At 47.5% G+C, this 16484-nt stretch overlaps 1 protein-coding gene across 1 annotated transcript; it reads right to left on the bottom strand.

The window, feature by feature from the left end:
* Positions 1–659: 659 nt before the first annotated feature.
* LOC310666700 (leukemia inhibitory factor-like) lies at positions 660–8141 on the bottom strand. The gene is made up of 3 exons (XM_083417963.1): positions 7991–8141; positions 4712–4866; positions 660–1499 (listed from the first exon to the last, which is right to left on the bottom strand). The coding sequence occupies exons 1-3, from the start codon at positions 8025–8027 to the stop codon at positions 1017–1019; spliced, it is 675 nt and encodes a 224-aa protein (XP_083274089.1). The 5' UTR covers positions 8028–8141; the 3' UTR covers positions 660–1016.
* Between the last annotated feature and the right edge of the window lie 8343 nt (positions 8142–16484).

Below are 16484 nucleotides of genomic sequence, written 5' to 3'. Positions count from 1 at the left end.
GGAAGAGAGCATTTGCCTGTCAAAATCACATGCCGTCGGCTGTGGGGCTTCTGCTCCTTCTGCAACATGCAGCGATTTAGTCAGGCAGGGGATATTGAATCACTGCGGGAAAATCATTGGGCTATGATGGACAGCCATCCTCAGCTGGCCTCTGCTGATGCCCTGGAGTAACCTCTGAAGTGGATCCTTCCCAGGGATCTATTGCTGCAATCAAAACAGCAACAGCCCTTCAAATGCTAATTCATTTTATAATTTGTGCAATCTTATCTCGCTCCCTAATTCAGCGCCCGCCCCCCTAATCAATAAAAAATACAAATCTGAGGTTCTGCCCACCCCTAACAAAAGCCTGCCCCCTAACAAAAATCCTGGCTACGCCCATGTGTATAGATGATATCGTTTCAAAGTGTAGCATACCAACCAAGAGAAAAGTGTTCCTGTCCATGTGCAAAGTTCCTGAGGCCAAAGTGTTCCTGTCCTTGTGCAAAGTACATTCTATGTCGGCGACACACACATTTCCTCAGTGAGAAATATAGGAGGCCCCTTTGTGCAAAGTGCCAGCTGAGCAAAAGGCAGCGAATCTCTGCCCCTATATCGTTCCTCTTCTTAATGCTGCCTTCTGTTCCACTCTTCTTGAATTCTGGATCTCAGGCCTGGCATCTGACCCACACGGAGAGGATGCCAGGTTCAGTCCCCGCCATCTTCAGGTAGTGTTGGGAGAGACCTAGTCCGAGACACTGCAGAGCTGCTGGCAGTCCATGTAGACAATACTGAGCTAGCTGGCCTGCGCTATAAGGCAGTCCACTGTGTCCCTGTCAGCAACAAAGGGCCATAATCTGTGTTTTGAAACATGTCACCCAAAGGCCTCTTCATGTCTTGAGGGCACCGCTTCTGCATTTGGGCTGGTCTTGCACGCAGATGCCTTCTGAGTTATTATTGTCTTTCGGGGAGGCTGATGAAATTCCATGTTTCTTTTCCTTTTTTCTTTTTTGAAAAAGAACACGCTTTTGATGAGTCAGTCAGAAAGCTGCAGCCAGCTTAGTCCTGTTTCTCTTTTTCTGACGCTCTGCCCCTTTCCCTTTAGCTAGGTGCTTTCTGAAGGCCTTTGCCAAGTCGCCAATCAGCTTGGAGTAGTTCCGGAGCACCCGGCAGCCGTCAATCTTTTGCTGGAAGGCCGATGGGTCCGTGGGTCTCGCTGGGAGGGTGACGGCGGGCAGAGTCAGGCCCTGCAGGCAGAGGGTGCACTGAGTATTGGTGACCAGGCCGGTCACTTGCTGCTGGGCTTTTTCCAATTGGCTGTGCAATGCCTCATGGGGACCAGTCAGTCTGCTTTGCTGCTCTCTGATGAGCAAGAGGGAGTCTTTCAAACAGAGTGCTGTCCTGTACAACTCCTGCAGCATAAGATTTTGCGGTTTCCTACCAATATTGCTATCTGGGAACCAGGAAACTGGCGTCGTGCTGCAAAGCCGGTCCGCATCTTGCATGAAGCCCATATGGGTCAACTAGAGACAAAATCAGAGGCATGTCAATTATTGGTATATTGATGAAGACTGGCTTCACTTCTTTGAATCTATTATCTTCCCATATCCCTCTGACTCCCTGTTCTTCACTATGGTGGCGGTATTTAAATCCCACCTGATAATCAGTGAAGTATTATTGTAATTTGGCGCACAGGTTTGCTGCTGTTATATTTCATTCTGCAACTCTGCGTTGCTTTTTCTTTGTTAAAGGTAAAGGGACCCCTGACCATTAGGTCTAGTCGTGACCGACTCTTTGGTTGCGGTGCTCATCTCGCTTTATTGGCCGAGGGAGCCGGCATACAGCTTCTAGGTCATGTGGCCAGCATGACTAAGCCGCTTCTGGTGAATCAGAGCAGCACACAGAAATGCCGTTTACCTTCCTGCCGGAGCGGTACCCATTTATCTGCTTGCACTTTCACGTGCTTTCGAACTGCTAGGTTGGCAGGAGAAGGAACCGAGCAACGGGAGTTCACCCCATTGGGGGGATTTGAACCGTCGACCTTCTGATCAGCAAGTCCTAGGCTCTGTGGTTTAACCCACACCCACGTCCCATTTTCTTTGTTACCTACCTGCTTTTTCGGTACCTACATGCTTTTGTTTATAACAAAAATTCAAAATAAAAAAGTTCCAAAAGTCATTTTTGGCGTATGTCTTTTAATTCAAACCAACAGAGACTGGTCTAGCCCTGTGGATCGCTTGGCCAGTAGAGCGTGAGACCCTTAATCTCAGACTCGTGGATTCGAGCCCCACATTGGACAAGATATTATTCTATTAGGGCAAATAGGTTGCTTGCCCTCTCCACTTCAGTCTGTCCTCAGCCAGCACCCACCTGTCTGCCTGCTTTTTGTAACCAATCCAGGGGGTTGGGACCTGTGGTTTGTTAAGGGTGCTGAAAGTTGTTAGGCGGCTCCCTGTCTCAGATCTACAATTCCCAGAGTTCCCTGTGAAGAGGGACTGATTGTTAAATCACTCTCGATTGTAGCTCCGGGAAGGGAATATGGGTCCCCCAGCAACTCTCATCATCCTTCACCAAGGCCGGCCCACCTATTAGCCCTGCTGAGGCAGGCTGGGAACAGCTGGGTGTACAGCAGATCTGAGGAGCCTCCATAGCCACTGTCTAGATTCGTTTTCTCCTCTTCTGCTGTTCTGAAGGCCCTCAGAAGAGTGTGTCATTTGCCGCCATCTGGCAAGAGCAAAGCCAGTACCGCCGACTCCCCTCCAGCTTCCTTTTCTCTCCCCCGCTACCGTCAATGCGCCAGAGCTTTCCTGGGCCACCTCCAGTCACCTCAGGTGGCAGCAGAGAGATATAGGCAGCAGTGGCAGATTTTCTTTTTTCCGTTAAGCAACAAAATGTCTTCGGCTGGCCCTGCCCTTGACAAACTACAGTTCCCAGAATCCTCTGGAGGAAGCTGTGTCTGTCTGAGTGGTATCATAGTGCTTTGAATGTGGGCTTAGTCTCAGGGTTGCCCTTGTAGGACTCAGATGGGTTCTACACACAGATAAAAATCGTTCTGAAAATGCTCTTTTTAAAAGGCGTTTTTAAAAACACATTGAATTTTCCATACGGCTCACCATCGCCATCTAGTGTCACGTTTGTATATTGTACTCCAAACACGCTTAAAACGTTTTATTTGCAGCTGTATAGCTGAGTCCTCAGTGGGGGACGAAACTAGGATTAGTTGGCTCCGCCTGTCGTTGGCTCTGTCGCCACCTGCTGTTGGCTGTGGTGCCTTCCTCCCTACACCAACCCCACTGGGCGCCAGCCATCACTGATTCAAACAGCTGATATCGCCAAAATGTAGGGCAAAGCAAAAAAATCTGGAGAGGGCAGGATTTCTCTACCACTGGGGTTGCTGGAATGAGCAACAGCCACAGGCAAACAGGAAGGGGAGCAGGAAGTATGTCATAGAATAGCAACTTCCTGTTGTGGTGTGACAGAATGTGACCTTCTGTGCCAGGCTGGCAACAAAGCGATTGCTTATTGTCCCCCAGATGTGTGTCAAAACACAAGTGCGGTTTGTATATGTTGACAGGTTTGTGCGGGCATGCAAATGAACAGAAGTAAAGCAGGGCCGGCCCTATCCTTAGGCAAAGTGAGCCAACCGCCTCTGCCGGCAGATACTGGAGGGCAACAGTAGCGGCTTCTTGCTTCTCCTAATCCATTCTCCTCTGATTTGTATATTCTGGCCTGCTGCCTCCAGTGGGTTGTAACCAATGCTAGTCCTACTCGGAGCAAACCCATTGGAATTAATGTATCTATGTCTATCATAATTGTTAATTTCAATGGGTCTACTCTGAGGGGGACTAACATTGACTACAACCCAGTATCCTGTCCACAGGGTTGAAATAAGATCCAGCTACCTGTATTATTGGTTGCCAAAGAAATGTTTCTTTCTGGTGCTTTTCTGAAAGTGCAGAACATTGGAAGGGCACCAGACTGAGGAACTGTGATTTGGACTGCAGTTCTAACCCCATTTATCTGGGAGTAAGCCCCACTGAATTCAATAGGACTGACTTCTGAAGAGGGGTGTGGGGAAATTCTGATGGAAACAGGGAGTGGAAATTGCTACGGTTTGGTTTCAGTCCACAAACAAGATGTGTTTGATTACATTCCTCACCACCAACACACTTGCATTGTTTCGTCGGCACTGAAATTGATGTGGTGGAATAACATAATGACATTATTATTATTATTATTATTATTATTATTATTATTATTATTATGGCAATGGAAGACAGCTTGGAGTCATTCAATGGTATACAGAAATGTGTTTGGTGCAAAATTAGAAGATGACCCACTATTCTGAATAATAATTAACAATAATATTAACAGCCTGCCCTTCACCCTGAAGCCCAACAACTAAAACAGTGTGTTGAAAACAACTTACAACACCAGAAATGAAGTAGGTTCTAAAAATATCCATCTCAAGTGTCGTAAGTCAGGGTAAAGAGGTGTATCTTATGTAACTAACTGAGCACACAAATGATCTAAATTATGTAATTCCGCCACAGCGGGACAGATAACATCGTTTTTGCAGAAGGCAAACTGCAACAGAATGTAAACAGAGTTGTGTGTGAGGAATGCATGGGTAGGATAGCAAGTGATTCCTTCTTACACCCCTACTTCCGAGTAGGCATTGCTCTGTTAGATCCCCTTGTAGGATGTCCGAGTGAATCAATCCCAGTTTACTTACATAGGACTTGTAGAGCTTCCGGGCAGGCCTCCTCATCGACATAACCAGTCGCTTTGTTTGGAGGAGGGTCTCTGAACCTGCAAAGCAGAGTTGACAGGAGCTGGAGCTGGAATTCACGGGTGTCACGCCCAGGAGAACGAGTGGGGTCACCACGACTGGATTAGAAGATAGAGACAAGGAGCAAGTGAGACAGGCAGGGTCCACGGAAGACGACTGTCTCTGAAGTCCCAAGGCGAGCAGACTTGCGAGTCATTCAATGATACAGTGGTACCTCTGGTTACATACGCTTCAGGTAACAGACTCCGCTAACCCAGAAATAGTGCTTCAGGTTAAGAACTTTGCTTCAGGATGAGAACAGAAATCGTGCTCCGTTGGCGCAGCAGCAGTGGGAGGCCCCATTAGCTAAAGTGGTGCTTCAGGTTAAGAACAGTTTCAGGTTAAGAACGGACCTCCGGAACGAATGAAGTACTTAACCTGAGGTACCACTGTATATGGAAATGCATTTTGCACAAAAATTAGAAGATTTTGCCATTTAAAATAATCAGGCAAGCATTGTTCCTCCATGAGCACAACAGCATCCAAGCAATCTTTTGAATTTATCCACAAGAGCAGAGGTTTTCAACCATTTTGAACCCACGGCTCCCTTGACCTTTCGGTGGCACCCCTGTGGGGCTCAGGATCCCAGTTTTGTCACCCCTTGCCTGCAGCCCCTCAACCTTTTTCGAACCCCCCCCCCCCATGTAGCGTTCCCTCAGCCTCCTCTCTTCTCCCCTCTCCTTGGGAGTCCTCTGGGCAGCTGCCGCCAGTGCCACTGGTCTCTGAGCTGATCTCCCACCCTGCCCCACAGGGGCCTGGGAAGAGGATGCCCCCAGCCTTAGTGGCCCAAAGGAGACTGGGCAAAGGTGAACATGAGGCCAGCACCTTACCTTGGGAGGCAGCAGTGGCAGCAACGGGCGCTGCTGGGCCTGCATGGTGGAAAGGCTCCCCTTCAGCACCGGGCACTCAGCTCCCAGGCAGGCCTTGCCAGGGCAAGAAAAGCACAGCACCTGCCTGCCTGGTCTCCCACTTGTCTGTCCATTCCCGACAGCAAGGGCTGGCTGACTGGCTGGCTGGGCTCCCTCAACCACTTGCTTGCTTACTCCTAGGCCACCTCAGCTCCTGGCAACCAGCCCCCGAGGCACCATTTTCCTGGAGAGTTTGTAGCCAGGGCTGCTGCAAGGAAGAGTCGTGCAAGCTTTTGGGGACACGAGAGGGCATCAGAGGAGAGAGGGAAGAAAAAGGACATAGGCTAGTGTTGCCCACGGCACTCCTGACCATCATTCAAAGCGCCCCAGGGTGCCACGGCACACTGGTTGAAAACCACTGCATAAGAGTTTCTGACTGGCTCACTGCTGGGGGTCGTTAGATATTTCTAAAGCAGGTTGGCATTTCTCCGCAAAGGAATAATGGGTTAAGGTCTCAAGATGTGTGTTGGTGGGTGCATGTTGTATGTATGCATGAATGTATGTAAATACTACATGTATGTGCTGTATGTATATATAAAGGTAAAGGGACCCCTGAGCATTAGGTCCAGTTGTGGCCGACTCTGGGGTTGCGGTGCTCATCTCGCTTTATTGGCTGAGGGAGCCGGCGTACAGCTAATGTGGCCAGCATTACTAAGCCGCTTCTGGCGAACCAGAGCAGTGCACAGAAACACTGTTTACCTTCCCGTCGGAGCGGTACCTATTTATCTACCTGCATTTTGATGTGCTTTCAAACTGCTATATTGGCAGGAGTAGGGACCGAGCAACGGGAGCTTACCCCGTCGCGGGGATTCGAACCACCGACCTTCTGATCGGCAATTCCTAGGCTCTGTGGTTTAACCCACAGCGCCACCCGCATCCCTTGTATGTATATATATTCCTTTTATATTCCACCTTTACTCCAAGGAGATCAAGGTTATGTACATCGTTGTTCTCCTCCTCCCCATATTTTATCCAAACAACAACCCTGTGAGGTAGGTTAGGCTGAGAGTGAGTGTTGGACCCAGTGAGCTTCAGGTCCCGGTCCAATGCTCTAACCACTACACCACACGTGTGTGTGTGTGTCTGTGTGTACATGTATGTAATATACATGTAACACACGTACTGATTGTTCTACTGAAATAATTTGCACTTGCAAATAAAGCAAAAGTGGCAATTAAAAACAGTGGCTGCATACATAGCATAGATTTAAAGCTCATGACTGCCCCCAAAGAATCCCAGGCATTGTAGTTTACCCTCGCAGAGCTAGATTTCCCAGAACTACAGTTCTCAGGATTCTCGGTGGGGGTGGGAGAAATGTGCTTTAAATACCTCTGCATGCAGAAGGTCCCTCTCTCTGCACCTGAAACCCTAAGGTAAAGGGACCCCTGACCATTAGGTCCAGTCATGGCCGACTCTGGGGTTGCAGTGCTCATCTCGCTTTATTGGCCGAGGGAGCCAGCATACAGTTTCCAGGTCATGTGGCCAGCAGCGCACGGAAATGCCATTTACCTTCACACCAGAGCGGTACCTATTTATCTACTTGCTCTTTGACATGCTTTCAAACTGCTAGGTTGGCAGGAGCAGGCACCGAGCAACAGGAGCTCACCCTGTTGCGGGGATTCGAGCCGCCAACCTCCTGATCGGCAAGTCCTAGGCTCTGTGGTTTAACCCACAGCGCCACCCGCGTCCTGACCTGAAACCCTAGAGAGCTGCTATTTGTCCAATTGGGCACTTGTGGATGTGAAAACGCTGAGCTTCCATATGTATATCTGCATTGCTGGCTGTGGCTGATGGGAGTTGTGGTCCGAAACATCTATAGGGCACCAGGTAGGGGAAGAGAGCTGAAGGTGTGTTCAAAAGCTGGGCGCAGTGCTGATTCCCCATGGATCCTGTTTCCAGAGTCTTAGAGGTAAACAGCCACGACACACAGAGGAGCAGACCAGATGCTGGGAACGAAACAATGCAGTACCCCATGCCAGTCCTACTCAGAGTAGACCCATTGAAATTAATGAACATGGATAACCTAGGCCCATTAATATCAGCTGGTCTGCTCTGTGCAGGACTAGCTTTGGCTACAACCCTCTGTACTTCAGCAGTTCCCTTTATCTGCCTAGCTCTGTCTTGTCACCTCATTAGCAAACCAACACAAAATAACTGTTAGAACTGAGTAGCACACATGGAAAGAGGAACTTGAAAAAGAGCAGGGAAAAGAGAAGACACAGAACAGGCCAGCATCCCAGGCAAAAGGAAAGAGAGAGCGAGATTCACCACGTACCGAGACAAACAGCAATCACCCGGGGCATCAACACCATGCTCAGACCGCCACGGGGTTGTTCAGCCAGCCACTGCTTCCTTCGCAAATGGCTCAATGAAGGTGGAAGTTGAGTCTTCCTCCCAACCCCACCCCGCTTGCTGATTAGCCGAACTCTGCTTTCAGGGTGTGACATTGCGTGGTGGAAAGAAAAGAGAAGAAGGAAAAAAAACGAGAAAAAGAAGAAGCGCCGTGGACCAGCCTCAATGAGTCTCTCAATGTGCGGTCTCCCACAGGAAACACATCCTGCCCCCGGGTCTTCGAATTAAGTTCCTCGAGGTCATCATGTTTCCTAGGTGCCAGCTACCCAAGATAGTTATCTTGCCAGTGTCTAACTGGGTTACCAAACCCCACTTCTCATGGTAGCAGGGATCCAATGATTTGGTGTCAAAACCAGAAGGGTGGGCAGGCGGTTATAGCTCAAAGCAGTGGTTGACTTTTGCCAACCTGGGGCCCAAATGTTTTGGATAGCTATTCCCATCATCCCAGCCAGCATGTCAAATTTAGACTATAGCGCCCATCGTAACAGCCATGCTAGTTGAGGCTGATGGAAGTTGTAGTCCAAAAACACTGTACTGAGACCCATTGTCTAAGCTCAACTTGCCCACTATATTATCAAATATAGACTCGGTGTGATTTCTTACAGCGTTATTTATAGTCGCATCATCTCAAAGTGGTAACAGACCACAACAAATAGACAGTTCTTACTCGTTTTAAAGTATTTCTACCCTGCCATTCAGCCCAAAAGGCTCCTGTAGCAGTTTTACATAAAATCAATAACAAACAAGGCAGTCCCTGCCTAAAGGCCCACAATCCCAAAAACTGACACTAAAGGAAAAAGGGAGAAGAAGAGAGGAAAACAAGGAACTCGGACCACAGTTCTTAAGTTCTTAGAATAATCAACTCGAAGGGAAACAGTTCACAGAAAAGTAAGAAGTCAGACTGAGCTCATTTCTCTGTCTGCTGTTGGCCTCCAACTTGAATGGTTTTCAACTAAATCATGGAAGAAGATAAAGCTATGATTGTAGCTACTAGTCATGACGCAGGTGGCGCTGTGGGTTAAACCACAGAGCCTAGGACTTGCTGATCAGAAGGTTGGCGGTTCGAATCCCCGTGACGGGGTGAACTCCTGTTGCTCAGTCCCAGCTCCTGCCAACCTAGCAGTTCGAAAGCACGTTAAAGTGCAAGTAGATAAATAGGTACTTCTCCAGCGGGAAGGTAAACGGCGTTTCCGTGCGCTGCTCTGGTTTGCCAGAAGCGGCTTAGTCATGCTGGCCACATGACCCGGAAGCTGTACGCCGGCTCCCTCGGCGAATAAAGCAAGATGAGCGCCACAACCAACAGTCAGCCACGACTGGACCTAATGGTCAGGGGTCCCTTTACCTTTAATAGTCATGATGGCTATGGTCTGCCTCCACGGTTGGAGGCAGTAATGCTTCTAAACACCAGTTGATGGCGATCGCAGGAGCAGAGAACGTTCTTGCGTTCAGGTCCCGCTTGCGGGTTTCCTACAGGCATCCGGTTGGCCACTGTGAGAACAGGATGCTTAGACGAGATGGGCCATTGGTCTGATCCAGCAGGCTCTTCTTAAAAGTTTTTACGCACTGGGAAGTGTAGGGTGACACTTGCTTTGACACAATGTTTGGGTAGCCTCCCTGCAAACAAACCAGAGTGAATGCACATTAACTAGCTAACTTCATCTAATCTCCCTGCAAACAAATGAGGATGGATGCTTAATAATAATAATAATAATAATAATAATTTATTATTTATACCCTGCCCATCTGGCTGGGCTTCCTCAGCCACTCTGGGCGGCTTCCAACAAAATATTAAAATACAGCAATGCACCAAACATTAAAAGCTTCCCTAAACAGGGCTGCCTTCAGATCATCTGGAGTCTTCCTCCATCGCCTCTGCATGAGCTTTCCTGCCTGTACAGTGGGGAAATGAGTGCAACGCTACTGTCTGCTTTGACATTTCCACCAGCCTCATGGCGGAAGCAGGTAGGTGTTCCTCCTCCACTGGTCCAGTTTCTTAAAAACTGCAAGACAGCAAATCTGCTGTCGGGATCTCTTTTCCAAAGAGTTGTTTTGACTCATGGACTGGTTCTATGCAGTTTCAGAATCTCACACTGGGAGCCTTGGTAAAGCTGAGGTGAGAGAAGCAACGAAAAGACTCCCTGGCGGTTTGTGGTCTGTTTCCATTCTGACTAGGCAGCCGTCTATATACTGATGAAATTTCTGACAACCCTGCCACAATGGCAAACAGCTCCTTTATCTATCGGGGCATCGTTTTGCTGGCTTGGCATATATGGGATGGAAAGCCACTACGTTGACACAATGGAGGGAATAACAGCATTTGACTCCCCTCCTCTCCTGACCTTTTCCTCCCCAGGTGCTCATTAGAAGATCTTGCAGCTATGATTTTGTACCTGAGCTTGCTCATTTCCTCCTCCCTCCCAACCTATTTTCCTTTTGTGCCTTGTCTTTTGTAGATCAGACTTCTCCAACCTAGTGCCTTCCAGATGTTCTGGAGTACAACTCCTGCCTCGAAGGCGAACCTTTCACACGTGCAGAACACTGTTGCAAGCTGAAACGCAGGCATCTTCGAAATATTGTAACCTCTCCAGCCAAGTCATGTGTACAAAAAATGCATACAGTTGCGCAGAATGAGCATTAAAATGCATATATTAATGAAAAGAACATACAAAAAAATCTGTTCTATTTGGGGAAATTGCTTTGCAAACTGATATGGGCATCTGGAGAGCTAAACTTAAGACTGGGGGTGGGGTGATGAGAAACTGAGAGAAACTAGAATTGGCACATTTTCTCATTTCTGCTCCTGTCATCCCTGATCATTGGACATGCAGTGTTTTGAGAGAGGGAGAAAAACGTCTCTACCCGCTTTCTTCATGCCAGGCATACATAATTTTATAAACTTCTATCATGTCATGTTTTAATCACCGTTTTTCTAGACTAAAAGAATCCCCAATGCTACAACTTTTCCTTGCTCCATCATTTTCCACCTCCAATGTCCTTTTTGAAGGGCGGCTGCCAGAACTCACCAGAGATTTGTACGATGTACCGTAGATTTGTATAAGGGGCCTTATGGCAGTTTTGTTTCCCAACAATCCCTTAGGTAATAGTAATAGGGACCCCTGACCGTTAGGTCCAGTCGTGACCGACTCTGGGGTTGTGGTGCTCATCTCGCTTTATTGGCCGAGGGAGCTGGCGTACAGCTTCCGGGTCATGTGGCCAGCATGACTAAGCCGCTTCTGGCGAACCAGAGCAGCACACGGAAACACCGCTTACCTTCCCGCCGGAGCGGTACCTATTTATCTACTTGCACTTTGGCGTGCTTTCGAACTGCTAGGTTGGCAGGAGCACGGACCAAGAAATGGGAGCTCACCCCGTCACAGGGATTCGAACCGCTGACCTTCTGATCAGCAAGTCCTAGGCTCTGTGGTTTAACCCATAGTCCCTTAGCATGAGACAATAGACTATTTTCCCACAAGGGATCATCATTTTTTCCCAGCAGGCTCAATCTGGGAGCACCCAACTATGCCTCAAGCAAGTCACCACGACCCCCTTTGATGCTTTGTGATTCCACTTCCCCACTTAGATTTTTGTCGCGTTGAATGACTGCAGGGTCTTTCGAGTGCTGATATTGACATAGCTGGCTTATCTACCCCACAGAGATTGCATTTCTGCAGCATTTTTGACAGTTGCCCTCTATTGCCATCCAGGGAGGGGGGTGGGGACTCCTTCTGCATCTTGCTAATGAGAAGGACCACAGCCCAGTGCCAAAGCATGAGCTTACATTCCAAGGATTCCACCTTCAACCTTTGGCATCCAACACTTAAAAGGAAGATTGGGGGAAAATATTTTCCCCCGTCCACCTGCCTGAAGGAGAACCACTGCTGGATTAGATAGTGCCAGGGCTGGGGTGGACAATCTGAGCTAGTTCACAGAAGCCTCCTGCATTCCTAGCTTCATTGATACGGCCAATAGAACTCTGACTGACTGTCCGCTGAGCTTTCCTTTTAGAATTTCTAAAGCAGCCCCCTTGAAGCCCAATTTAAGGTGCTCAGGTTTGTGTTTAAAGCCCCCAAACGACTTGAGCTCTCAAATATCAAATACCTACTTCCCCTCTTGCAGGCACGCCAACTCTATGGGGCTGAGGCCTCTATCTCTCCCCCCCCCCCAATGTCCACTGGGATGGGGTTCAGCCCCCCCCCCCATTTTGAGGGGGCAGAGCAATTTTGGTGGGATGTTTCCCTGGAGCGTTTTAATGTATTTTCTCCTATATGTATGCATGTTTTCTGTCAAGGTGACTTACCATGGCAAAAAAGTAACAAAAATAAAATCAATTAATCATTATAATTATTATTTTAATGTTATATTTTTATACTGCTGGGACCTTGTGGAAAAGGTCGGGTAAGATGCCATCAATCGCCTTCAATCATTTTCCTTGGATCTAGGGTATTCTTTTGTAGTCTCATACCCTGGAAACCATTCCAGGAGTCCGTTCGACTTCCAAAATGTTTGGAAACCAAAGCGTGTCTTCTGATTGGCTGCAGGAAACTCCTGCAGCCAATCAGAAGCCCTGTTGGACGTTCTGCTTCCAAAAACAGTTCGTAAACCGGAACGGTCACTTCTGGGTTTGTGGCGTTCGGGAGCCAAAATATTCGAGAACTAAGCTGTTTGAAAACCAAGGTACGACTGTATTCCCTCTCAGGAATGTGCTCCAGTGTCAATCTGAAATAATTATTAGCATTTCCTTTGGGCCTCTACGGTAGGCTGGCAACAGCTTCCTCTGCTCTGACGTCATCACTTATTGTGGTTGCATCTAAGCAACAGCCTGCTTCTTCTCAGGAATGTTCCTAGTCCGTTACTTGCGTATCTGCTTGCATGCTTGCGTGCGCTTCTGAAATGCTTTGTCATAGGGTCCCATCCTGCATATCTTGCTGGGGATGAGAATTCATGCTGCCCTGCTCATCTGCTCTCAGCATGCGACGTGCAAGGAACCTAGCAGGCAGCCTCAGAACAAGTCATGCCACTGGTCCATCTAGCTCAGTAGGCAAGCCAAGGCCCGGGTGCCGGATCCGGCTCAATCGCCTTCTAAATCCGACCCACAGACGATCCAGGAATCAGCATGTTTTTACATGAGTAGAATGTGTCCTTTTATTTAAAACGCATCTCCGGGTTATTTGTGGGGCCTGCCTGGTGTTTTTACATGAGTAGATTGTGTGCTTTTATTTAAAACACATATTTGTGGAGCATAGGAATTCGTTCATTTTTATTTTCAAAATATAGTCCGGCCCCCTGTTGAAAAAGTTTGCTGACTGGCCACGGCTCCCAGAGGTTTCCGATATGGAGTTCCAACTCAACCAAGAGACGTCATGGGTCCTTCCGCATGCAAACCAGATGTTCCACCTCTTCCCACTAGAGTGGATGCTCAGGCCTTTTGAACCAATACGGATCAGAAAATGTGTAGAATTTTCTTTGGGGGGGGGGAACCCCACAACCATCAATGTTACAGAAGCCCAAAGGGCTTTAACTCTGGCATTTAGCATTGCTGGTCCCATCTCAGCTTTCCAGCAGAGATTCACATCCCTCACTGCTAACTTAAGGCTATCCCTTGAAGACCTTTTTATGCTAACAAGCCTATAGAGCTGTTTCAACTTTCCAGTGGTGGTTGGTGTCTGCTGGGACTCATAGTGTGGAACACAGGGAGCCCAAACAGTGGAACGCCCTCCGATCAGATGTCAAGGCCTCGGTCCAGTATACCTGAAGGAGCGTCTCCACCCCCATCGTTCTGCCCAGATACTGAGGTCCAGCCCTGAGGGCCTTCTGGCGGTTCCCTTGCTACGAGAAGCCAAGTTACAGGGAACGAGGCAGAGGGCCTTCTTGGTAGTGGCACCCGCCCTGTGGAACGCCGTCCCACCAGATGTCAAAGAGAAAAATAACTACCAAACTTTTAGAAGACATCTGAAAGCAGCCCTGTTTAGGAAGCTTTTAATGTTTAATAGGTTATTGTATTTTAGTGTTCTGTTGGAAGCCACGCAGAGTGGCTGGGGAAACCCAGCCAGATGGGTGGAGTCTAAATAAATTATTATTATTATTATTATTATTATTATTATTATTATTATTATTACTAGGAGATAAGTAAATATACAACCTTTAGAAGACATCTGAAGGCAGCCCTGTATAGGGAAGTTTTTTTTAAAAAAGTTTTAATATTTTATTATGTTTTTATATATGTTGGAAGCCTGCCAGATGGGTGGGGTACACATAATAAAGTTGTTGTTGTTGTTGTTGTTGTTGTTGTTGTTGTTGTTGTTAAACAGGGGGTGGAGCCAGAGCCAATGACAGGCAGAACCAATAATTCTAGCTTTGTCCGGATCAAGATCAAACCTTCAGTACTGGGCACCAGAGTTTAAGAAGGACAGCTAGTTACAAGTTGGGCAGAGACAGATGACTAAGATGATCAAGAGTCTGGAAACCAAGCCTTGTGAGGAATGGTTGAATGATCTGGGTATATCTAATTCTGGGGAAGAAAAGGCCAAGAGATGATATGACAACCAGCTTGAACTACAGTAGTACCTCGGGTTAAGTACTTCATTCCGGAGGTCTGTACTTAACCTGAAACTGTTCTTAACCTGAAGCACCACTTTAGCTAATGGGGCCTCCTGCTGCTGCCACGCTGCCAGAGCACAATTTCTGTTCTCATCCTGAAGCAAAGTTCTTAACCTGAAGCAATATTTCTGGGTTAGAAGAGTCTGTAACCTGAAGCATATGTAACCTGAAGCATTTGTAACCTGAGGTACCACTGTATCTGATTTGTTCAGCAACTAAGCTGCTTGGGAACCAAGGTACCAATGTACATTTGATCTAGTTAATTTGGGCTACTGGTACTCTGGTATCTGGCAGATTGCCTTGTTAGAAAAAACTTCCCTTAAACTGAAAGTCTCTAGGGGGGGTCTAGTTTAAAAAAAACCAGACAGATTTTATGCAGTGCGGTTTGAATAAGGCAGCCTATTGATAGATGTTCCCTCCAATTTATGCTGCAGTATGGATTACAGGAAAATCCAACCAATAAGATACAACACATCCATGCTCTTTCGTTTCATCTTATTTTATTCTTATGACATCTCTGTTCATATGGTGTACACCTGATAAGAAAGCAAGGGAATTAAGATTAACACTTTTGCTTGATTCATCACACGTTCATCATATTGGTAATTGCCGTGTCATTTTCTTTTTCAAATAGGCCGGCGTGTTTCTTAAGCCACAACAATATTTAGGCTGTGTTCATATTCCATGTCTGCCCTGATGCTGCATAGTGATTTTTTTCTGGTATCTTCTTTTCCTTCTGTAATTTTTTTCATTTATCATTTTAAAGCTTCAACCAAAATGATAGTTAAAAAATTAAATATTTTAATATAAGAAATGGGTACAAGGCAGTGCTATTATTTTCTAGAAAAAGAGGTTCCGGAACTCACCATGAACGCTGCCACTCTTGTTCTCTTACAATGGCAATGGCGCACACCTGAGGTGTGCCAGAACTGAGTTATGGAGAGTTCTGGCTGGAAAAAAGCCCTTGCAATTTAATAACTTGTAAATAAAATGTGCCCCAGCACCATAGCCCTTCCCTTCCCTTCCCTGCCACTGCTTTTACAGAAATGCATTTCTTTTTTTAAAAAAAGATCAGGAGATCTGAACTTCCACGTCATTCTAGCTGGCCAGACACAATGTAGGCAGTGAGAAAGGAGGAATATTATTTGTCTCACCCAAGCGAGATTTAAAAAAAGACGAGTGGGCATTGGGGAATCCCAGACCGCTGCTGGCATAGTAATGACTGGGGGGGGGGAGTTCTGGGGGGCTCTCCCCGGCTTGGAAGGCCCTTGGCTTTGCCCCTTAAATTCACTGGAAAAGGATAAGAGGAAACACTTTACACAGAACTCGGTTTAAAAATAGCCTCTGTGGTTGGCTGTAGACTATCACGGTCTGTGGTTTCTTAATCTTACTTGCTCTTCAATAGACGTCACTGTGGCCTCATGATTCGGGAAAGAGCAGGAGGGCATTGCAAGGGAGGGAGCGTCAAGCTTCACTAGAACTTCTCGAGAGTTGCCCTGCCCAAGCAAGTCCACAGCGGCGCTGGGCAGTTCGAAAACTGCTTGCCAAGATGGAAACATTGCCACGTGAATGCCATGGTCTTCTGCATGACCCCAGCCGTGTTCAGTATGGCTGGAGGAGAGGGGAGGAGATGGCCTAGGGGGCTGGGAGATTAACCCGCCACCCCACCCATCCCAAACTCTGGATTGCTGCTGCCTGTCAGCGTTGCCAACACTGAGCTAGGTGAGGGATCGGCAAGGTTTTACCTGCCTGGGGTGGTCAAGTCCTGCAGAGATCTCTGCATGGGCCAGGTCACACACATGTGCAATTTCCAGTGTCTG

This window comes from Podarcis tiliguerta, assembly GCF_965153285.1.
Source record: "Podarcis tiliguerta genome assembly, chromosome: 16".
In the NCBI taxonomy this organism is placed as follows: Eukaryota; Metazoa; Chordata; class Lepidosauria; order Squamata; family Lacertidae; genus Podarcis; species Podarcis tiliguerta.
This window is presented reverse-complemented; position numbering and strand designations above follow the sequence as displayed.

What these genes read in the sequence shown, in the direction of transcription:
- LOC310666700 (XM_083417963.1), bottom strand. Translation starts at nt 8,027, where the DNA reads ATGGTGTTGATGCCCCGGGTGATTGCTGTTTGTCTCG. An exon ending in GGTGATTGCTGTTTGTCTCG is followed by an intron (nt 4,867 to 7,990) that starts GTACGTGGTGAA and finishes CTTCTAATCCAG; the next exon opens with TCGTGGTGACCCCACTCGTT. An exon ending in GGAAGCTCTACAAGTCCTAT is followed by an intron (nt 1,500 to 4,711) that starts GTAAGTAAACTG and finishes TTTTGTCTCTAG; the next exon opens with TTGACCCATATGGGCTTCAT.